At 50.5% G+C, this 22006-nt stretch overlaps 2 protein-coding genes across 23 annotated transcripts in view; one reads left to right on the top strand and one right to left on the bottom strand.

The window, feature by feature from the left end:
* Positions 1-8388: 8388 nt before the first annotated feature.
* On the top strand, positions 8389-11335 carry PSMB4 (proteasome 20S subunit beta 4). Of its 2 annotated transcripts, XM_008264042.4 has the most exons (7): positions 8389-8584; positions 8776-8982; positions 9153-9299; positions 9469-9550; positions 9927-10043; positions 10958-11046; positions 11216-11335. In XM_008264042.4, the coding sequence occupies exons 1-7, from the start codon at positions 8445-8447 to the stop codon at positions 11226-11228; spliced, it is 795 nt and encodes a 264-aa protein (XP_008262264.1). In that variant the 5' UTR covers positions 8389-8444; the 3' UTR covers positions 11229-11335. The 2 variants fall into 2 exon arrangements, with proteins under 2 accessions (XP_008262264.1, NP_001164776.1); NM_001171305.1 differs by lacking the exon at positions 11216-11335 and having other exon boundaries at positions 8445-8584; positions 10958-11050.
* A 740-nt stretch (positions 11336-12075) lies between these two features.
* Positions 12076-22006, bottom strand: part of POGZ (pogo transposable element derived with ZNF domain) — a 60941-nt gene continuing 51010 nt past the window's right edge. For 18 of the 21 annotated variants that reach the window (XM_051856070.2, XM_070076698.1, XM_070076702.1 and 15 more), the window contains 9 exons: positions 20347-20447; positions 19682-19828; positions 17490-17624; positions 17221-17393; positions 16906-17046; positions 16423-16479; positions 16152-16264; positions 15873-15897; positions 12076-15751 (listed from right to left, as the gene is read on the bottom strand). In XM_051856070.2, coding sequence (XP_051712030.2) covers positions 14083-15751; positions 15873-15897; positions 16152-16264; positions 16423-16479; positions 16906-17046; positions 17221-17393; positions 17490-17624; positions 19682-19828; positions 20347-20447 — 2561 coding nt within the window. In that variant the 3' untranslated portion in view covers positions 12076-14082. 21 annotated transcript variants of the gene reach the window in all.

Below are 22006 nucleotides of genomic sequence, written 5' to 3'. Positions count from 1 at the left end.
GCTTCGTAACTGTTGTACCAAATCCTCTCCCTTTGCTCTTTACTGCAATGACCTTATGAGACTACATTGAAAGTTTTACCACTCATCATGTCTATTGTCAGATTTTAGTGGACACCCATTATTAGGCTAAAAAAATTTCCCTCTATTCCCATTTTGTTAGTGAATGGCTATTAAATGATAAGAAATTCTCTTTCTGCTTCCATTGAAATAACTATAAATTCTTTTTTTAAAAAATCTGGTGGGGGCTTGTGTTGTGGCATAGCGGGTAAAGCCACCACCTGCAGTATCAGCACTCATTTGGGTGCCGGTTTACGTCTGGGCTGCTCTACTTCCAATCCAATTCCCTGCTAATGCGCCCGGGAAAGCAGTGAAGATGGCCCAAAATCTTGGGCCCCTGCACCTGTGTGGAAGACCTGGAAGAAGCTCCTGGTTTCAGACTGGCCCCATTCTGGCCATTGCAGCCATTTGGGGAGTGAACCAGCACATGGAAGACTTCTCTCTGTCTCTGTCTCTCTTTCTCTCTCGTTGCCTCTGTAACTCTGCCTTTCAAATAAATAAATAAATATTTTTAAAAAATCTGGTGAATGACATGATGCGTTATTACCTAATGCACTGTTCCATTCCATTTGCTAACATTTGGTTGTCTTTTAGGACTATGTGTAGCAGCCTGAGCATTTCCTCTGCTCTCCCTGCCTCTGGCTCAGAGGCCTCTGCCTGGAGGTAGGAAGCTCTGGTTTCCTCTTGTTTCCGAAAGACAATGCCCTTTTATTGTTTGATTTGGGGGGATTAGGAGGAACTGTGAATACCTGTAACCGGGCAGGGTTCACTGCCCAGAGGATGAGATCGTCTCTGCCCCTCCCACACTCCCAGTTGAGCGAACCCTTGGAGGAGGGAGCCAGGGAACAAAGCCGCTGTGTCACCGGCTTGTTTTCCTTCTGGCCACTGCTGGCACGAGCTTTCCCAGCAGGGGAGGTGCTCAGAGCAGGCGTGCAGTGGAGGATGGCCCAAGTGCTTGGGCCCTGCACCCCATGGGAGACCAGGAGAAGCACCTGGCTCCTGGCTTCGGATCAGCGCGGTGCGCTGGCCGCAGCAGCCATTGGAAGGTGAACCAACGGCAAAGGAAGACCTTTCTCTCTGTCTCTCTCTCTCACTGTCCATTCTGCCTGTAAAAAAAAAAAAAAAGTCACTATTAAGAAATGTATATAAAATGCTATTTTTGTAAAAAGAAAAATCCTTCCAAATTTCTAACATTGAATGAGAGGTGTAGGAGGATATATACCACAGTTTTTAAGATTGTTTACCTTGGACCAATGGAATTGGAGAGGGAAAGCAATTACTAACATACAATTTGTTAATTTATTTATAAATGTTTTTATTTATTTCTTTTAATCTACTTGAAAGAAAGAGAGGGTTCAGTCTTCCATCTGTTGGTTCACTCCCCTGCGCTCACAATAGTGTGAGTTCAGAATTCCATCCAGTCTTCCACATGGGAGAATCCATGAACATGGGATAGCTAGGCACCCTGCTACCTCCCAGGGTACATTAACAGGAAGCCAGACAGGAAAAGGAGTAGTCAAGACTCAAACTGACACTCTGCTATGGGATGTGGGTATGCTAAGCAGCAGTTTAACCTGCCGTACCACAATGTGCACCCTTATTTATTCATTTATTTGATAGATAGATAGATAGATAGACAGACAGACAGTGTGCGCACTCCCATCTGCTGGTAACTCAAATGCGCACACTGCCTGGACCAGCCTCAAAGCCAGGAGCCAAGAACATACCGCAGGTCTACCTTTTGGGTGGCAGGGACCCATCTACTTCAGCCATCACCTGCTGCCTGCTAGGGGCTGCGCTGTCAGGAAGCTGGGCTCAGGACTGGAGCTGAGTATTGCACCCAGGTACTCAGCTGTGGGCTGTGGGTGTCCCTCACTGCTAGGCTAGCTGCATGCTCCCAAGTGGTAATTTTTAAAAAAAACATATTGCTGTTATTTGCCTTGTATTTTACCTTTTAAGTAAAAATACCTCTCAAAATAAAGAAGTAAATGCTATTAGTAAGGGGAAAAACCAACCACTGTAGATAGCTTAGAAGGAACTATGTCAAAAGGTGGAAAAGAGTGATCTCTGGATAGTGGGGTGAAGGGTCAGGTTTCATTTTTTCACCTTTAAAGTCAACTTTGTTATAATTTACACACCATAAAATTCACTGAAGGGTGAGTTGTTTTATTTGTGCGTTGTAAAAAAATGAATCACAGGGCCAGCGCCGTGGCTCACTAGGCTAATCCTCCGCCTGCGGTGCCGGCACCCTGGGTTCTAGTCCCGGTTGGGGTGCTGGTTCTGTCCCGGTTGCTCCTCTTCCAGGCCAGCTCTCTGCTGTGGCCCGGGAAGGCAGGGGAGGAAGGCCCAGGTGCTTGGGCCCTGCACCCGCATGGGAGTCCAGGAGGGGGCACCTAGCTCCTGGCTTCGGACTGGCGCAGCTCGATGGCCGTGGCAGCCATTTAGGGGGTGAACCAACGGAAGGAAGACCTTTCTCTCTGTCTCTCTCTCTCTCACTGTCTAACTCTGCCTGCCAATAAGTAAATAAATAAATAAAGTGGAAGAGTTCTTTGTTAAAAAAAATGAATCACAGGATTCCGGGACAGTGGTGGTGGCACAGTGTTTGAATCTCATCAATTTTTTAAAAGATTTACTTTATTTGAAAAACAGAGTTACAGAGAGAGAGGTAAAGACAGACAGAGGTCTTCCATTCACCCCAAATGACCCCATTGGCAGGAGTTGAGCTGATCTGAAGCCAGGAGCCAGGAGCTTCCTATGGGTCTCTCACGTGGGTACAGGGGCCCAAGCACTTTGGGCCATCCTCCACTGCTTTCCCAGGTGCATTAGCAGGGAGCTAGATGGGAAGTGGAGCAGCCGGGACTTGAACCTGCGCTCATATGGGATGCTGGTGCTGCAGGCGAGGGATTTAACCCGCTGCACCATAGCGCCAGCCCCAGAAGGTCATCAGATTTTATCATAAAAATGAAACAAGTAGACAGAAGAACCAAAATACTATACACAAAACACCCATGGCACCCCAAACACAGCAACAGCCAGAAGATCTGGGTGGTTTCTACATTTGAATGAGAGCGAGCAGAAAGGAACAAGAGGGCATCTGACAGACTGAGCACCCGAGAGCCCAGAAGAGCCCAGGAGAGCCCACGGGCATTCCCTGGAAAGCGCTGCAGGCTCACCGAGGGCAGCACAGCCGGGCTCTGCCCAGCGCCTGGCTGACCAAGGGGCTGGGACACTCAGGGTCCCACTAACCCTGAATTGCCCAGCACGGCTCCTTTTTAGCACCAAGCCCCACAGTGAGGAGAAACTGCTGGAAGTAGAAGAAAAAGAATCAGAACCGGAGCAACAAAGACAAAAGAAGAGGAAGTCAAAGTGGAGGAGCGCACAGGCTAGGAAAGGCGGGAGCGCGGGCAGCCCGTGTTTGAACCATTACACAAACACGACAGCAGAGGGCGCGCTATCTGGGCTCCTGCTGCCTTCCCAAAAGTGGCACAGCAGATCTGGGCAGCTCCCACTCAAAGTTCCGGTAAGGAAACAAACAAACAAACAAACAAAAAAGAATAAGGAGCAGAATAGCATCCGTACTGACAGCGGTGGTCAGACAGGCGCGCGTGCCCACGGAGAAAACTGCAGTCCACTATTCCAAAGTCAGCTGGAGATGTTGAGAGCATGACTCAGGAAATAAAGAGCAACGGAATCAGGATCAGAAAGACGCAGCTATGAAGTGAGTAACTCAGGAAATGATTAGGAACCAAAGGAAAAAGCTTTTCAGGTGTGAAGGCTAAAGTAGAAGGGACGCAACTCTGAATAAGTACTAAGATAGTGCCCTCAGAGAAACGGAGGTAAGGAAACATTCAAGTTGAAAATAAGAGGGGCCAGTGCTGTGGCTCAGCGAGTAAAGCTGCTGCCTGCAGCGGTGGCATCCTTTCTGGGAGCTGGTTCGAGTTCTAGTTGCTCCTCTTCCGATCCAGCTCTCTGCTGTGGCCTGGGAAAGCAGTAAAGATGGCCCAACTCCTTGGCCCCTGCACTCGCCTGGGAGACCTGGAAGAAGCTCCTGGCTCCTGGCTTCGGATCGGCACAGCTCTGGCCGTTGCAGCCATCTAAGGAGTGAACCATCGGATGGAAGACCTCTCTCTCTCTCTCTGCCTCTCCTCTCTCTGTGTAACTCTGACTTTCAAATAAAATAAATAAATCTTTTAAAAATAATAACAGAGGGGCAGCGTTGTGGCATAGCGGGTAAAGCCGCTGCCTGCAGTGTAGGCGTCCCTTATGGGCACCGGTTTGAGTCCTGGCTGCTGCACTTCCGATCAAGCTCTCTTATGGCCTGGGAAAGCAGTAAAAGATGGCCCAAGTCCTTGGGCCCCTGCACCCACATGGGAGACTCAGAAGAAGCTCCTGGCTCCTGGCTTTGGATTGGCACAGCTCTGGCTGTTGCGGTCAACTGGAAAGTGAACCAGCGAATGGAAGACCTTTCTGTCTGTCTGTCTCTGTCTCTGCCTCTGCCTTTCTGTAACTCTGTCTTCAAATAAATAAATATTTTAATAACAATAATAAAAAGAAACAAGCCAAACAGGGATGCAGAATAAACACTATAAAGTGAATCAAGAAAAAAAATTTAGGGGGCAGCATCTTGGTTCAGCGGGTTAAGCCAACCATTTGTGATGCCAACATCCCATATCAGAGTGCTGGTTTGAGTTCTGGCTCCTTTGTTTCCAATCCAGCTTCTTGTTAATGTTCCCGGGAAGGCAGCAGAAGATGACCCAACTACTTGGGTCCCTGCCACCCATGTGGGAGACCTTGATGGAGTTCCTAGCTACTGGCTTCTGGTCCAGTCCTGGCTGTTGCAGCCATTTGGGGAGTGAACCAAGCAGATGGAGGCGCTCTCTCTGTGTCATTTTGCCCTTCAAACAAATAACTAAATATTTTGAAAACTGGGAAACTCTGAAGAAAACATAGGGGGAAGGTTCATGATATTGCACTTGGCAATGCTTTGTTGGCTATGACAAAAAGTATGGCAACAACAACAAAATAAACAGACCGCCGCACAGGACACTGCTGCAGGGTAGACGCGGCTCCTGCCTCTATGGGGCATTTAGTCCAGTAAGGCAGGCAGTCTTCAGACGAGTGTGGGGAAAGCTGAGGCAGGTGTCAGAGAACTGAACCATGAAGATGTCAACGCGAGCATCCTCGGCGGGGCGGGAACCGACAGGGGACTGCAGCCATGAACAAGCAGGACATCCTTTGCCTCTCATGTTTCTGTTACAGCCGGGGGGCCGGACACTGAACATGTCCAGAAACGATCCTTAGCCTGTTTAGGAGTTGAAGGTTCCAATTCCACTCCCTCCAAGTGGAGTAGTGAAAATGTGAGTGGGTGAGGACAGGGGCCATTAATTCTAGTTTAGTTTTGGTTCTTTCTGAGAATTGCAGGGACATCCTGACATGTCAGAAAACCAGTCCAGCGTAACTGACTGAAATGCTTGGACTTTGGGGGAGTTCAATGCTGGTTAAACTCAAAGTAATAAATAGCCACCCACAGAAGACTGGTACACTTTAAAGATTTTCTATACTATGCCAGGCCTGCTCTTACAATAGAAGGAACAGGTCTTAATGTAAGGACCTAAACAGGAGTGAGACAACAGACTCACCAACCACTGCGGGCTTCTGAACAAGGACATAGCTAGTTCACTGCTGGCTGATTAACAACAAGTTCATACGACCGTGGTTCTGGCAAATCAGAAGAGCCAGGTATCCCAGGGGTTTTGAGGAATCCCAGTAATCCCACTTGTCAGCACAAACTGAGCACCTGACATTTGTCCAGGCGAACTTGAGTTGCCCGAGTCAAGTGGAATATGAAGTTTGGGGAGAAAGCAGTCACCAATTAGGGGATAAAATGGAGTATTTTTTTTTTTTGACAGGCAGAGTGGACAGTGAGAGAGAGACAGAGAGAAAGGTCTTCCTTTTGCCGTTGGTTCACCCTCCAATGGCCGCCGCGGCCGGCACGCTGCGGCCGGCGCACCGCGCTGATCCGATGGCAGGAGCCAGGAGCCAGGTGCTTTTCCTGGTCTCCCATGGGGTGCAGGGCCCAAGCACCTGGGCCATCCTCCACTGCACTCCCGGGCCACAGCAGAGAGCTGGCCTGGAAGAGGGGCAACCGGGACAGAATCCGGTGCCCCAACCGGGACTAGAACCCGGTGTGCCAGCGCCGCTAGGCGGAGGATTAGCCTAGTGAGCCGCGGCGCCGGCCAAAATGGAGTATTTTTAAAAGACAAAAATATTGGTTATCACTTTAGTGCCCAGCTTTGTTTATCTTGTTTAGTGGAGGGAGAGAGGCCGGGGGAGAGTGAGAGAGAGAGAGCGAGCATGAATGGAAGTAAGCATGCTCCCCCATGCACTGCCCAAACGTCCAGGTCTTCCACGTGGGTGGCAGAAATCAATCACTTGGGCCATTACCCCTGTCTCCAAGGATCTGCATTAGCAGGAAGCTGGATCAGAAGTGGAGCAGCCGGGACTCGAACCGGAGCCCATATAGGATGCCGGCACTGAAGGTGGCAGCTTTACCCACTATGCCACAGCGCTGGCCCCTGGCTTTATCTTTGATAAGGCTCATCAGGCCTGCTTGAGAGTCACATTGAAAAGGGAACCCTTGGAATCACTTTCACTCCTAGTCTCACTGGGATTTTTCTGCTGCTTGAAGGGTTGGGGAGGGAACTTGAAAATAAGAACGTTCAGAGTCTTGTCTAAGGTCCCACAGGAGTGAGTGATCTCCTGGAGATTTTTTTTTTTTTAAGATTTTTTTTTATTTATTTGAAAGGCAAAGTTAGAGAATAGGGAGAGAGAAAGAGAAAGAGAAAGAGAAAGAGAGAGAGAGAGAGAGAGAGAGAGAGAGAGAGAGAGAGAGAATCTTCCATTACTGGTTCACTCCCCAAATGGCCCCAACAGCCAGGACTGGACCAGGACTGGCTGAAGTGAAGCCAGGAGCCAGGAGCTTCATCCAGGTCTCCCATGTGGGTGCAGGGGCCCAAGAACTTGGACCATCTTCTGCTGCTTTCCCAGGCACATTAGCAGGGAGCTGGATCAGAAGTGGAGCAGCTGGGATTCCAACTCTGTCCACATGGGATGCTGCCACTGCAGGGGCAGCTTTACCCGCTATACCACAGTGCTGACCCCTGCTTGAGACATCTTTTTTTTTTTTTATAATTTTTTTTTATTTATTTTTTATTTTTTTGACAGGCAGAGTGGACAGTGAGAGAGAGAGACAGAGAGAAAGGTCTTCCTTTTGCCGTTGGTTCACCCTCCAATGGCCGCCGCGGCCGGCGCGCTGCGGCCGGCGCACCGCGCTGATCCGATGGCAGGAGCCAGGAGCCAGGTGCTTTTCCTGGTCTCCCATGGGGTGCAGGGCCCAAGCACCTGGGCCATCCTCCACTACACTCCCTGGCCACAGCAGAGAGCTGGCCTGGAAGAGGGGCAACCGGGACAGAATCCGGCGCCCCAACCGGGACTAGAACCCGGTGTGCCGGCGCCGCTAGGCGGAGGATTAGCCTAGTGAGCCGCGGCGCCGGCCCTGCTTGAGACATCTTAACTCACAGGGTACACACAACTTTGCGGATCCCTTTCTTTATCCTAAGGTTCAGTTGTACAATTCCTGCCTGCATGACCCAGGGAATCACTAAGCCAAAAGCCTCAGTTCCTTATCTATGAAATGAGTGGAATAATACCTGTCCCATGGGGCTACTTGGAAGGTACAGACCCTGGGTTCTGGGGTGCAGTGGGCAAGCCGTGGCTTGGGATGTCTGCGTCCCGTAACTATGAGGGTGCCGGTTCCTGTCCGGGCTATTCCTCCTCGACCCAGGTGCCTGGAAATGCACACCCTGGAAGGTAGCGGGGTTGGCTCACGTGTCTGAGCCCCTGCCACCCGCGTGGGGGACCGGGTGGAGCTCCAGGCTCCTGCCTTCATCAGCTCTGGCTGTTGCAGGCATCTGGAAAGTGAAAGCGTCACTCTGTCTTTCGTATGAACAAACATTTTAAAAAAGAGATCCTGGGTTCCGTGCTACTTTCACGTGCCTTTTTTGGTAATAAGCCAAAAGGTGTATGAGACTTGCTCACTGCTTCAGCGTCAAGTGTCCTGACGAAGCCCCACAGCCTGGCTCCGCGCTCCCTCCCGTAGAATCGCGTGCCAGAGCACTCCTTTTCACTCCAGACTCCCCGGCGAAGCGACGAGAGGCGGAGCAGGGCACGCCCAGTTTCCGCCTCGGTCGCCACCCAAGCCTACGAAATGACCTCCTCAAGATGCCCGCTGGAAGTAGCTTGCCGGAAGCAGAAAAGTGTGGCACCGAAAGATCACTTCCGCTTCCGTCGGCGCAAGCGCACTCACTGCTTCTGCTACCGTGACTAAGATGGAAGCGTTTCTGGAGTCGCGGGCCGGGCTTTGGGCCGGGGGCCCAGCTCCTGGACAGTTTTACCGCATCCCGTCCACTCCTGCTTCCTCCGTGGATCCGGCGTCCGCGCTCTGCGGGAGTCCGATCGCGCGGACCCAGTAAGTCCTCGGCGCCTTAGCCTGTGTAGGGGAGGGACCGAGGGCCCGGTGCCGCTGGCCGGGTGCGACGGAGCCCGGGGAGGCGAGGCGGGGACCGCGCAGTAGAGTCCCGGAGGAGGCAGAGTAATTGGAAGGACCTAGGGCGCGGGCTCCTTCTCTGCGCTGCGGTCGCCAGACTCTGCACTCCGCAGGAACCCCATGGTTACCGGGACCTCGGTCCTCGGCGTCAAGTTCGATGGCGGGGTGGTGATTGCCGCAGACATGCTGGGCTCCTACGGCTCCTTGGCGCGTTTCCGCAACATCTCTCGAATCATGCGGGTCAACAACAGCACCATGCTGGGTGCCTCCGGAGACTACGCTGATTTCCAGTACTTGAAGCAAGTGCTCGGCCAAATGGTGTAAGTTGAGAGTAGGGAGTAGCTCCCGAGTGGGGGGCGGGGGGCGGGCCGGAGTCGGGCCCGGGGAGAGGTGTTGGGAGTGGAAGGGTCGGGCGCAGTTTTTGCCATTGGGTGGATGGGGGGAGAGGGGTGGCGGTTAGGACTTCCATTCTTCCCCCCTTTCTTTGAAGCATTGATGAGGAGCTGTTGGGAGATGGACACAGCTATAGCCCCAGAGCCATTCACTCGTGGCTGACCAGGGCCATGTACAGCCGCCGCTCCAAGATGAACCCTCTGTGGAACACCATGGTCATCGGCGGCTACGCTGATGGAGAGAGGTTGCGTACACGTACCACTTCCTTGCCCACCCGACCTAGTAGAGCTTGTCTCGCGTCCCTTCCGTCTCTCCTCCCCGAGTGAATCCCACCTTTCACCCAGACCCCGTGGCCCTGTCCTTTAGCTGAGAGCTTTGATTAAATGCTCACTTAAATCGTTGTGTCCTGTTAGCTTCCTCGGTTATGTGGACATGCTTGGTGTGGCCTATGAAGCCCCTTCGCTGGCCACTGGTTATGGTGCATACTTGGCTCAGGTAAGTAGTGGATCTGGAAGTGGGAAAGGGGGAAAGAAGTGGGGAGGGGGAGGGGAGGAGGGAGGAGGAGAGGGGCTGTCTGCCTCTTCCCCTGGAATCCATATGAGCAGCAGCTGCTTGTGTCTGGAGGCTGAAGTGTTGCCACCTGCACTCCAGGGACCAAGGCGGCTCCTCTAGCAGTCAGCAGATTAAGTGCAGAGGGAGGACGCCCTAGGACTTCCCTTCCAGTGCATCTTGCAGCTCCTCAGCCCTTCCTGCTGGCGAGGGAGTCCAATGTTTGGCGCTCCGTCATCCACTTGTTTGCACTGTGGGTTTGAGACAAGCAGCCTGGTGCTCAGTGCCTGATAGCAACCCTCGTGCGTTTCCCCCAATCCAGCCTCTGCTGCGAGAAGTCCTGGAGAAGCAGCCGGTGCTGAGCCAGGCCGAGGCCCGCGAGCTGGTGGAGCGCTGCATGCGAGTGCTGTACTATCGAGACGCCCGTTCTTACAACAGGGTGAGGACGGCTGTGGACAGAAGTGCCGGCCGTCTAAGCGGTGGGCGCTGGGTGGCTGGCATCCTCAGGGGCTCCGCTTTGAGGAGCGCATTGCCTCACTTCTGTGACTGCTATTTAGGGACTGGGGGAGCTGGGGGAAGAGACCCTCTAGTTGACCTTTGACCAGGCTTCAGGGATGGGCATTTTCATTTTATTGGTTATTTTTTTTTTTTTTTGGACAGGCAGAGTGGACAGTGAGAGAGAGACAGAGAGAAAGGTCTTCCTTTGCCGTTGGTTCACCCTCCAATGGCCGCCGCGGCCAGCGCGCTGCGGCCGGCGCACCGCGCCGATCCGATGGCAGGAGCCAGGAGCCAGGTGCTTTTCCTGGTCTCCCATGGGGTGCAGGGCCCAAGCACCTGGGCCATCCTCCACTGCACTCCCTGGCCACAGCAGAGGGCTGGCCTGGAAGAGGGGCAACCGGGACAGAATCCGGCGCCCCAACCGGGACTAGAACCCGGTGTGCCGGCGCCGCTAGGCGGAGGATTAGCCTAGTGAGCCGCGGCGCCGGCTTTTTATTGGTTATTTTTAAGAGCTGTATTTGAAGAGAGAGGGAGGGAGGGGGCAAGAGGGAAACACACACACACACACACACTCTCTCTCTTCCATCTGCTGGTTCACTCCCCAAATGGCCATGACGGCTGGGGCTGTGCCATACTGAAGCCAGGAGCCTGCAACTCCCCGTGGGTCTCCCACATGGGTAGTAGGGGCCCAAACAATTGGGCCACCTTCTGCCACATTCCCAGGCATGCTAGCAGGAAGTGGAGCAGCTGGGATTTGAACCAGTACTCTGACATAAGTAGTGGCCTAACCTATTTAAGCCACTGTGCTACAACACTGGGCCCCCATTTTCACTGTAAGCTGTGCTTATTTTTCAGTATCAAATTGCCACGGTAACTGAAAAAGGTGTTGAAATCGAGGGACCACTGTCTGCAGAGACCAACTGGGATATTGCCCACATGATCAGGTGAGTGAAAATTAGATGGTAGAAAAGTTGCAAGGCCCCTTGGCCTGTACTGAGCTGAGCCCTTCTGAGGGGCTTAACCAGAAAAACTCCCTTGGTGGTGGGATTTTGGTTGGAGGGTGGAGCTTTTCTCTCTATAGTTCATTATTTTATTATGCTTTCTTCCTTATAGTGGCTTTGAATGAAATACAGATGCAGTATCCAGAACTGAATTTAGACACATTTAACTTTGAACTTGGCCTGGTTCAAAGGTAGACTTTTCTTTTGTAAAATAAACAAATACTTTTAAGTGCTCGCTGAGTGGTTTTGTTCTGACTGGGTCATGGCGAGAGCTGAACTGTCCAGAGTGCTGCCACATGCCACCTCCCTCACCGCGCAGCTCTGCAGCTCTGGTTAGCAGCCACAGAATGCCATGTGTGTCGACACAGAAAACACCTGAGCCTACCAGAGAGGCAGCTGCATGTGGAAGATGATCTCTGCGGGGTAATGTAGCCGGCTTTTGTGTTTAGAAGTTTTTCTTAAACATTTTCTCCTGCTATACTAAATTCTAAACTGCTACAGATTTTCTGGTTAGCGTTTGCTGTCTCAGATACGAATGTAGTGTCTAGTATCGAGCTGCTCTGTGTGAAATTACTTCAACCTGCACCTGACCCATCCAGCCTCACCTTTCATACAGGGAATACTAAGTAAACGTTTCGTGTACATGCATATTGTGCAAACCTCAATTTCTAGCACTTTAAGAAAACTTATTAGTGTTGTGTGTTCATTAAAAAGTCAGAGTTAGCTATAAGTCCAGTTGGCCATTAGCCATGTTCCATCCCTGAAATGATTTTAAACCTGTCTTAAACATGAACCCTAAGTGATTCTGATGTGTATCTAGTCCAAACCTTCTTGAGAAAGTACAGCAAACTCAAAAACCATTACAGCTATTGAGTCAGGTGAGAACTGACAGAAAGCAAGCCAGCTCTGTGATGGGAAACCTCTAAGTTTAAGTGCATGAAATCTCCACAAATCCAGTCTGAACACAGGACAGTAGTCAATAAATATGTGTTTATTGATTAAACTGAATTATAAAAAACAACAAAACAAAAAAACCTTCCTTCTACTACTAAGCCATGCAGGCAGAGTCCACAAAGACAACTTCCTGGCCAAAACCCAGCTGATCCACTGTTGGTTATTTTTTTAAAAAAACTGCCCATCAACAAAGTCAATCAGTGTGCAGAGGCCAGGAACCCAGCTCTGCTAAGGCTGTGGCTGCTGCAGAGACTACCAGAGGAGGATTAAGTTGCTGTAGATAGATGTGACCGTAGTTCTTGAACTTTCTCCGAGGCAAAGGGTTGACTTGGAAGTCCACAGTCTGTCAGTAAAATGGCATCAGGCAAAAAGCTGGGGATGAGAAGCCCAGATGGATCCTTGGTCGTCTTCAGATGACAAACGCTGGCCGTGCTGCGGGGATGCTCCAGTTCACTATATTATAGTGTACTGGGGGTCAAAAACAAAAACACTGGCAGGAGTGGGCAGAGTGTCAGCCTGCGCCACCGCGCCTGTCCCCTCTCGACATCTCCCAGTCTGTGAAAGCCTACCTTGAACAGGGCTACCTAGAAAAACAAAGCTTATAAATCCATTTCCCCTCATTTTATTAAATGTTCCACTTACGTACATTTAAAGATGAGGCATTTAGAAGCTCCTGCAGCCTGCCTCCTCGGCTCCCAAGAGGGGGATGCTGCTGCCGCCTCAGGACGGACAGGTGCGCGGCGTAGCTGCGGGACAGGGGGCGTGCTGCGCACTCCTTTTCTCTGGTGCAGTACATTTTGGTTTGTATCCACGAATACATACAATTCTTTAAAAAAAAATCCCTCATGCAAATTGTAGAAAAAATTTTCTTCCCTTGAAGCTGGCAGTGAAAAATATTCATGTCTTTTTCTCCGTGCACACTCCGTGCTGTTTCTCAGGTCAGGTTCTTTAAGTGGTAAGAGAAAAATAGGGGAAGGCCACAGGGTACGCAGAACGTCCACAAGTGGGCTTTCTTTCCTGTGTAGAGTCGACACTTCGCTTTTTATGCAATTAGCTCCTGGCTGTAGGACCTGTCCACGTCCCAGGCTGAAGCTCACCAAGGCCGGTACTGCCCGGGGCTTGCAGGATGAAGGCTCAAACTGGGCATGGCTCGCACCCTAGCATGCGCTCTGATCACCTCAGCACCTCCTGCTCACTAATGATACATGTATGGTCCTTTGTCCAGAGTGATGGAGGGGGGCGAGAATGGGGGAAGGGGCGAGTGCAAAGAATACTGCTTTTGTCGGAAGGAGCATGGTGAGGGAAAGACAAATTATTCATCGTTCTGGATGCTCAGAGGTGGTTTCATGCATTTTTTTAAAGCCACAATTTCATATCTAGGGTTGATGTAGAAACCAACATCTCTGGAGAGGGAAGGCAAGAAAAGGAGAAGGAAGAGCGAGAGTTCAGTGGGATTTTTTTTCCATTTTCATTTTTATATAAAAGTGTTAAGACCACAATGAAAAAAGTTTATCCATATATATAATAAACCAGTTTTTGAGCTACATATTTTTGTCTTTCTCATCATCAGAAATGTTCTCACACTGACAATGGTTAGATAGCATCATGCCCAAAGACGTCGGCCACACAGTAAAACAAACAAAAACTCTAGAAGTACTATGATACAATTGAGGTAAGAGGGGAAACAAAACAATTTAACATTCGCCCACAAAGGATTTTTTTGTCTTTTTCTTGATTTTGTCAGAAAAATACCAAACACAGTGATTTAAATTTAAAAAAAAGTCACAAAAACCTGTTTTTAGCAGAATTGAATGACCAATGGGCCAGCTCCTCGGCTCAGACGTGATCACTATTGGTTTTCCTAATCCACAAATTCACAGGGAAGTTGTCAGTCAATGTTGGGGAGTGGTGGCATAAAATTAAAAAATATAGACCAAATACCCCACCTGGTATGTCCCCTTTCCCAAGTCCCGCCACCCTCCCTCGCTTTCCCACCCCTACTCCACATGCCTCGTGACCCAGCACTCAAATCTCCATCAGATCGAGGTCAGCTTCTTCAAAGCCATAGAAAGACTCGGTCTCACTCTCGCCCTCAAACAGCTGGTGCAGGCTCTCGGGCTCAACTGTCTCTTGAGGAGACGCCCTGGGCCGGGGCGTGGAGGCGGACGGCTCCTCGGACTGCTCTCCGCTCAGCTTCAGCTGCTCCTCCAGGGAGGCGATGAGCTCCTCCTGCATGTCTGCGTTTCTCGTGGGGGAGCTGACGTTGCCGTCGGGGCCTGGCAGCACGCTGGCCACCAGGAAGGACCGCTGCACCAGCTCGGGGCAGTCCCCTATGACGCTCAGCACCTCCCCCAGCCAGACCAGCACCAGCTGGAGCAGCACGTCAGAATCACATGCAGTGTCTGCCATTTCCCTAGCCTGTTCCTTCCACTTTTTGTGCAGGAAGTTCTTGACAGTTCGCTTGATGCATACGTCTAGTGGCTGGATTTTGGAGCTACAGCCTGCTGGGACCACCGCAGGCAGAGTGCTGGAGGCACTAAGCATGGCCAGGACCTCCTCCGACAAGTGAGTGCGATGGCAGTCCATCACGAGCATGCCTTTGCTGCGCTGGCAGGCCGTGTGCTTCTGCCACACGCGGGTGGACCACAGCTCCATGATCTCGTCGTCACTGTAGCCACTCTCCTTTGCCTCCAGCAGTATGGAGTCTGGCACGTTAGCAGGCTGGTCCATCTGTCCTCGGTAGAACACCAGGGTGGGGAGGACGGTGCCGTCGGCCAGAATGGCCAGCACGACGTCGCACCAGGGCTCCCCCGTGCCCACCGTCTGCAGGGCGTTCTCCTTCCTGTCGTCGCTGCTCAGCACCTCCGTGTCCAGGAACAGGGAGATCTCATCGATGGCCACGATCATAGACAAGGGCAGGTCTTGGTTGTGGATCTGCCGCTGTACGAACTCTATGAAGAGCCCGGCGTTCTCGGCCACGTCCTTAGGGAGGGTGTGGGCCACGGCCCGCCGGGCGTGCGGAGTCAGGTGGTGTCGCAGCATGAAGCGCACGGCCCACTCGTATGAGATCTTAAAGCCCCCCTCCAGAGAACGTCCTATCTTGGTGGCCTTTTGGAACAAGGTCTCCTCATTCACAGGCAGCTGCTGCTCTCGCTGGGTCAGCACCCACTCAGCCAGTTTCTCCTCGGCCTCAAAGCTCAGGTACTTGCCCTCTAGGTTCTCCCCCTGAGAGGCCTGGAAGCGCCGAAGCCAGCGCCGGATACGTCGCTGGGGGTTTCGGAAGTGTTCGGCTGCCTGTTCCGTGTTGCAGCACAGGGCAAACAGTACTACCCGAAGCTTCTTCACAGACAGCTGCTCCTTCTTGCTTACCCCACTGCCACCACCACCTGATGCGGGCTCAGGGTCCTGGGTGCTCGGGCTCCCTTCTTCCTGGTCATCGACATTCAGACATTCGGCCCCCTCTGTGGCCAAGGGTGGGAGGACTAAAGGCTGTGGGTGGGCAGGGGTCTGGGGCGGGGTTGCAGTGGAGGCTGGCGAGGGGAGTGCCTGGGTCACGGGAGGCGGGAGCTCTTCAGGCTCAGCTGGGGCGGCCCCCGCAGATTTCACAGTGGCGGCTTTGTGAGGGGGGAAGGAAGCAGGAGGGTACATGTTCTTCAAGTTCCGGTCATGCACTCGGTCACGAGTCTGGCCATGCCTAAAGGGGCAGGAGCGGGGAGCAAGCAGACGAGAAAGCTCCGTGAAAAAGGGTCCAGGTAGCGGTGGTAATAATGTAAACACACTGCCAAATGGGAAATCATGAAGTGAGAGCTTGTTACCTTGAGTGAGAGAGCCAAGTGAGTCCTACGGAGAAGGAGACAGGGAAACGTTAGCTCAGTGAGGAGAGGAGCCCTCCACAGACGAGTGCTCTGGGCCACCAACGCACACAACATGCTCTCCAGTGACCACCCTTCCCAGGCTCGTGTCAAACACCTGAGGTTAGAGACCGCTTCTCATCAGCGCACCGCGTCCACAGGCCGGGAGCGGGGCCTGACGCCCAGCTGCTGATGGCCTGTCTCTTGTTCCCCTCTCCTGACTGACCTCAGCCCCGGACTCACCCCGCGGCAGGATGCTGCTGGATCTGTGAGAGGGGTTGAACACCAAATGCTTGGCCATGGCATCTCCCACGGAGGTAACAAAGGTACAAGCAGTGCAGGCCAGCTTGATTCCACTGAGGAAGAGTCAAGAGCACAGTGAGACAGACACAATGGCGTGTCCAAAGCGAAACTTTCTCCTCTCTAATTAAGTCACGTAGCCATGCACCAAAATAATGAAGGGATTTAATGTAAAAACTTGAAAAATTAAGCATACAGGTAAGTTTTTACTTACCTCATGGAATTTTTAAACAAAGCCAAGTATTTGGGGCTCTTCCGTGGAACATGATTGCTGAGGAAGATAAAGAAGTGGTCTGAGTTATGGGGTTCGCTGGCTGACTTGACATCACCAGCCAGAGGCAACGCCTTACACAAGAGACAACACCTCCTCAGCCCCTCTCTCCCCAGGCCAGCTTTCCTTTGTACCATGCTTCTGCAACTTCAGTCTGCACATGAATTACCCAAGGATCTAGTCAAACGCACACTCTTAGACTCGACAGGCCTATGGTCGGGTTCAGACTGTGTTCCCAACAAGCTCCCAGCTAACACTGCTGGTCCCTGGTGCACACAGAGGGACCCGACCTCTCACCATGCCAGGAGAGATGGACAAACAGCTACAAAAGTTGAAGGAGGAAAACAGGCTAGGAGGAGAGGGAATGAAGTCAGTTCTATAGAATCTGAACTCCCGAAGAGAAACGCCGGCTTAATCCCAACTTACTTGATCATGTGGTTAGCGTATGCTCGGGAGCAGCAGGTGCTGTAGCGACACAGAGAGCAGTGTACGTAAGTAGGGAAATGATTGGGGAAATCTGGGATCTCAAAACTGCACTCCAGACAAGTCTGCCGGCCCATGACGCTCCTGCAAAAAGAAAAAAAGAAAGAAAAGAAAAGAAAATTCTCATTATTCCCTCAGGGATCCCCAAGTTGTCGCTTATTAAGCAGACCTTGCTGACAGGCTACATGACCGCACTGCTCCCAGCACTAGGCATGCCCACAGGCCCCACCCGCCCAGCACTGAGAAGAAGGCGCTGACATTTTCCTAACAGCTCTCTTCTGGATGTTGCGCTGGACAGGGGGATAAAGGAAGACAGGCAGAGGGTCCGTGGAGGAGGTCAGTGGGGTCGCCTCCTGCAGCGTGCTGGGAGGCGTATCGCTGGAGGACACAGGCACGGTTCGTGGCTGCCCGCGGGAAGCCCGGATGGTCACCTGAGTGTCAAAGGAAGGAACAATCAGATCCCACCCACAACCAGCCGCACAACACCGAAACTCCCGGTCTGCCTAAGAAACCCTGGCAAGCAGTACCTTGGTGCCTGGCTTCAAACCTTCCAGCTGCTTGGGTTTACGGAAGGTTTTATGGTGCTGAAGCTTGTGTTCAATTTTGTCCTTGGCAAAGAGAAACTGCAGCCGGCATTTGTTGCAGTGATAAACATTTCTCTTCTAAAGGGGGAAAAAGACAGAATCCCTTAAAGGCTCCCAATGCATTTTCTTCTAGGAGAAGGCAGGTCAATGCCAACCAATCATCTTCCCAGCTTTCTGCTGATAATGAATACCCAACGTGACAGATCCACAGAGAACCACCACATGGTTTACCCAAGAACGGAAGACCAGGCTGACTAGTCCGCAAACCCTCTCTTTTTGCCTTGGTTTAAGAATCTGGATGGGTGGCCTAGGCTTTACTGCCATTCCTGCTTTCACTTTTCATGCAGACAGTACCACCTGTTCCTGGACATTAATCTTGTTTTACATAAAAACAATAAATGTACATGGTAAAAAAAGAAAAATCACTTTTTATTCTGTATACTTGTACAACTACTTCGTGTTGTAAGTTTGCCTGCAGCTCTCACAGACCCTTTCCACAGAAACAACCTGTTGTAAGTTTGAGTATTCTGTCTGCACACATAATCATAATGAACGCATTCATATCCAACCACCACCTACCTGTTTTTCTTTTTTTAAAATGCAAATGAGATCCAGCTCCCCCTCCCCCAACACCTCAATACACACAGATGTATCTTCTTCTGAGACCACTCTCAGGATTGTCTGCCTGGTACTGAAGTCCCTCAAAGAGAAGACTCGTGCCTATGATGTTCCTTCCCAGGTTAGCAAGGATCTACAGCCTCAGGCTAAGTCACAAGTGACAGCTGCCAGGTCCCTATTAGGAAATACATTTGTGGGAGATGACCAAGCAGTCACATCTGTGCAGAGGAGAGGGTGAGCATTACGGAAGTGCTTACACGTGGCGTGTGCAAGGCTATGTGCGCATGTGTGTGACCACTAAGCACATGTGCACCTGTCTGGTTCTCCACTTTGTATCCTCTCCTATACACCTTCACTCTCCTCTAGCGGCCCCATTCTTGTAGCATTTTAAAACAAGGTCATATCTATTCCATCTTAAAACACAACAAAACATTCTCCCTTGCTGCTTCCCCTGGACCCACCGGCCTCAGTCCTCCCTTCATAAACAAACTTCTTCAGGTCAACTGTCTGTTTCCTTACCTCTTGCGTACCGGTCCTGCGGAACTGACTTTCCACAGCGACAAGCGGCTCGCTGCTGACTAAGGGCCTGCTGCCAGTCTGCGCCGCTCGGCACCTGCCACACCTTTCTCTCCAGAACATTTTCTCCTCAGCCTCGCCGACGCCAGCTTTCCCAGGGCCCTCCCAGGGCCAAGGTGCTGCCCTTTTGGACAGACTTGAGGATGCCTGCTCCTCCTACTCCTGACAAGAAGTGTAAAGCCGTCTGGATTTACAGGCCGATTCTCAGGCATCTGTTCTGGAAGATGACTCTCTCCCAGGCATCACCCATTATCAACCAGAGCTCCGAACACTGACCCTCACCACCTTCCCCCAAAGCTTGCTTTCCCCAGCGTCTTCCACCTCAGCCAACAGCCAGGTGCCCAGAAGAGAACCTCAGGTGCTATCCTCAACCACTCCTTTGCCACCTTCTCCCAACCCGTCTCTGAATGGTAAGTACCATGGATATTCTCATCATGTTTCCCATGGACTCTTTCTTCTTCATTTCAGAAGCTAACAGCCACATTCACCTTTCACCTAAACTACCGAAAAGGTTTTTGGCTGGTCTTGCAACTCCGGTCTTAATTCCCTTGAATCCATTTGCCTTAGTACTGTCAGTATGACAATCTGAATGCATCAATTCAAGAGCTTAAAACCTTTTACTGGCCTCCCGGTGACTCCTTTTCATGGGCTAGCTACAAGACTCTCCACGATCCATCCCTGGCTGACTCCTGACCCGCTGAGCCTCACTCAGCCTCCTGAGCCCCGACACTCCTGCTCGGGGCCCGGACACACTGTCTTCTGTCCTAGCTCATCAGCTCATTTTCACCTCCAGCCTAGTGCATGGCATGTAACTGTAATTTAATACATTTTTATGAACACGTCCATTATCTTCTCTACCAAGACTGTCTGCCTAGTTCCGCCCTGGGCCCAGCATCCATAAATCAACAGATGAGCATGTGGGACTGCCGAGTGCCTGGTACCTGGTGCCTCATGTAATGCTGTTGGAATGCATTGCCATTTTTGAAGACCTTCAGGCAATAAGGGCAGAGCAGATGCCGGGTGTCCTCATGGATCATCCGAAAATGGACATCTACCTCAGAGTAGAGTGAGGAGCGATACTGACACACCTGAGTCACATAAGAGGGAAAATAAGGCTAAGAGTGAAGTGAACAAGTAAGGCCTCAAAAAAGAGGCAGCAACAAAAATTTTAAAATTTGAAAAAAAAAAAAAAAAAGGTTTCCTAAATGCATAGAAGTCCAATTATTTTTCTGAGTTTGATGGCAGGGCTATATTTGTCAAAGATTTAGCTGTGACTTATGATAAAAATGGGCGATGGGAAAAATCTGAGGATAATCCACATTCTGTAACTAAGAGGGGTAAAGCTGTTTCTGTCTCTGAAAGGCAAGTTCCGGAGATGGACACTGCCTTAGGACATGGCCACATTCCTGGGCTGGGTAAGTATTATACTTGTGGTTATGTCCTTTTATGCTTTTTCCTGCACAGAAAAACGTTTGCTGCTTCATCTGACTCCTCAGAGTTCTTGAGCTGTGTGCATGCAGTGGGGGGTTAGCAATATTCAACCAGTAGATGCTTTGTCTTCAGCCTTGGAGTGAAAGGGCTGAGCCTCGCTGGGGGAAGGCAATACCTGGCAGACATAAGGCATCTCTCCAGGCTTATGAGTATCCTTCATATGCTGGAGAAACAGTGGCTCACTCTCAAACGCCCACTCACAGATCTTGCACTTGGCTGTAAGGAGAAAAATAATCAATAAATCCTCTGGAAATAAGACTAAAGTCCTGCTGGCTCATAAACTTCATTTTCTCTCACTCCCGTTTCTCAACAGTAAGTCACCCTTAGGTTCTCCTAGTCTTTAAAATGCTTCCATCTTAACCTCTGTATTGCTTGTAACAATTTTATAAGCTCAGACCTTCTTACCAAAGCTCCAGGCTAGACTGTGAGTGACCTACAAGATACTGAAAACCAGATATGCATCCATCAGCTCTAACTCGCCATCCTCCTGCTCACCTCTATTTCCCTTCTCACTTCCCCATTTCTTCCTGAGTTCAAAACTCAGGTACTGTTGAGGGCTCCAACCTCTGTATTCTGTAACTTTTATTTCAAAATGTACCTAGAAATTGTTATTTCTCTGTTCTTTCATTCAAAAACTTGGCAGAAATCCACACGACTTCTAGTCAGCTGCCTTCCCTTTCTCCTCTCCCCAATGAATCAGCTGCTATTCTTAATACACCATTGCCATATGAATTGTTTTAAAATACTACAAGACTTCATTCCTCTACCAGGACAGTGATTATCCTCTACTCACTAAACACCCACTAAATGAGTACAAATTAAGAATTTGCCCTCAAAAGATAGACAACTACTAACAGAAGTTCTTGCTTTGCTATAAGGACTACAGATTCTTTTTTTTTAAGTATTAACAATTCCCAGATAATTATAATTTGAAATTGGCCATTCGTCAACCCTATCAGGATGCAAATTCTAACTTTTTGGCAAAAAACTTTACACTGTTACATATTTTTCTTCCTTTCATTTGATTTTCAAGTTTTGCAAATATAGAAACGTAACCTTAAAGCTTTAAGCATTTGCTGGACAATGTTCAATACCTCCCAAAGATACGTGAAATGGAAATAATTTATTTAAAGTAAAACAAACTTGGGCAGACACTGGGGTACAGGGGGTTAAACTGCCACTTGGGATGCCCACATCCCAGATTGGAGTGCCTAGTTTGAGTCCTGGCTCCTCTAGGTTGTGGATCCAACTTTTTTGCATGACATATGCGAGAGACACTGGGTGGAGACCCAGATGGAGTTCCTGGCGTTGGCTCTGGCCTACCCTATCCCTGGCTGTTGGAAGCATTTGGGGAGTGAAATAGGGGATGGATCTTTCTCTGTCACTCTTTCAAATAATTAAATCTTAAAAAATTAAAAACAGGGGCCGGTATCCCATATGGGTGCTGGTTCGAGTCCCAGCTGCTCCACTTCTGATCCAACTCCCTGCTAATGGCCTGGGAAAGCAGATGATGGCCCAAGTCTATGGGTCCCCCTACACCCACACGGGAGACCTGGAAGCTCTTGGCTCCTGGCTTTGGACCACCCCAGCTCTGACCATTGCAGCCATCTGGGGAGTGAACCAGATGAAGATCTCTCTCTGCCTGCCCCTCTTCCTCTTTCTCTGTAACTCTGCCTTTCAAATAAACAAATATATCTTTAAAAAATAAATACAAAAATAAATTAAAAAATGCAAAAGTCAGGGGTTCTGGGGTGGGTATTTGGTCTAGTGGTTTG

Source organism: Oryctolagus cuniculus, chromosome 7, assembly GCF_964237555.1.
Source record: "Oryctolagus cuniculus chromosome 7, mOryCun1.1, whole genome shotgun sequence".
In the NCBI taxonomy this organism is placed as follows: Eukaryota; Metazoa; Chordata; class Mammalia; order Lagomorpha; family Leporidae; genus Oryctolagus; species Oryctolagus cuniculus.
The sequence above is the reverse complement of the archived record's forward strand: the minus strand, read 5'-3'. Positions and strand labels throughout refer to the sequence as shown.

What these genes read in the sequence shown, in the direction of transcription:
- PSMB4 (XM_008264042.4), top strand. Translation starts at nt 8,445, where the DNA reads ATGGAAGCGTTTCTGGAGTCGCGGGCCGGGCTTTGGGCCGGGGGCCCA. An exon ending in ATGGTGCATACTTGGCTCAG is followed by an intron (nt 9,551 to 9,926) that starts GTAAGTAGTGGA and finishes CCCCCAATCCAG; the next exon opens with CCTCTGCTGCGAGAAGTCCT. An exon ending in ACGCCCGTTCTTACAACAGG is followed by an intron (nt 10,044 to 10,957) that starts GTGAGGACGGCT and finishes CTTATTTTTCAG; the next exon opens with TATCAAATTGCCACGGTAAC.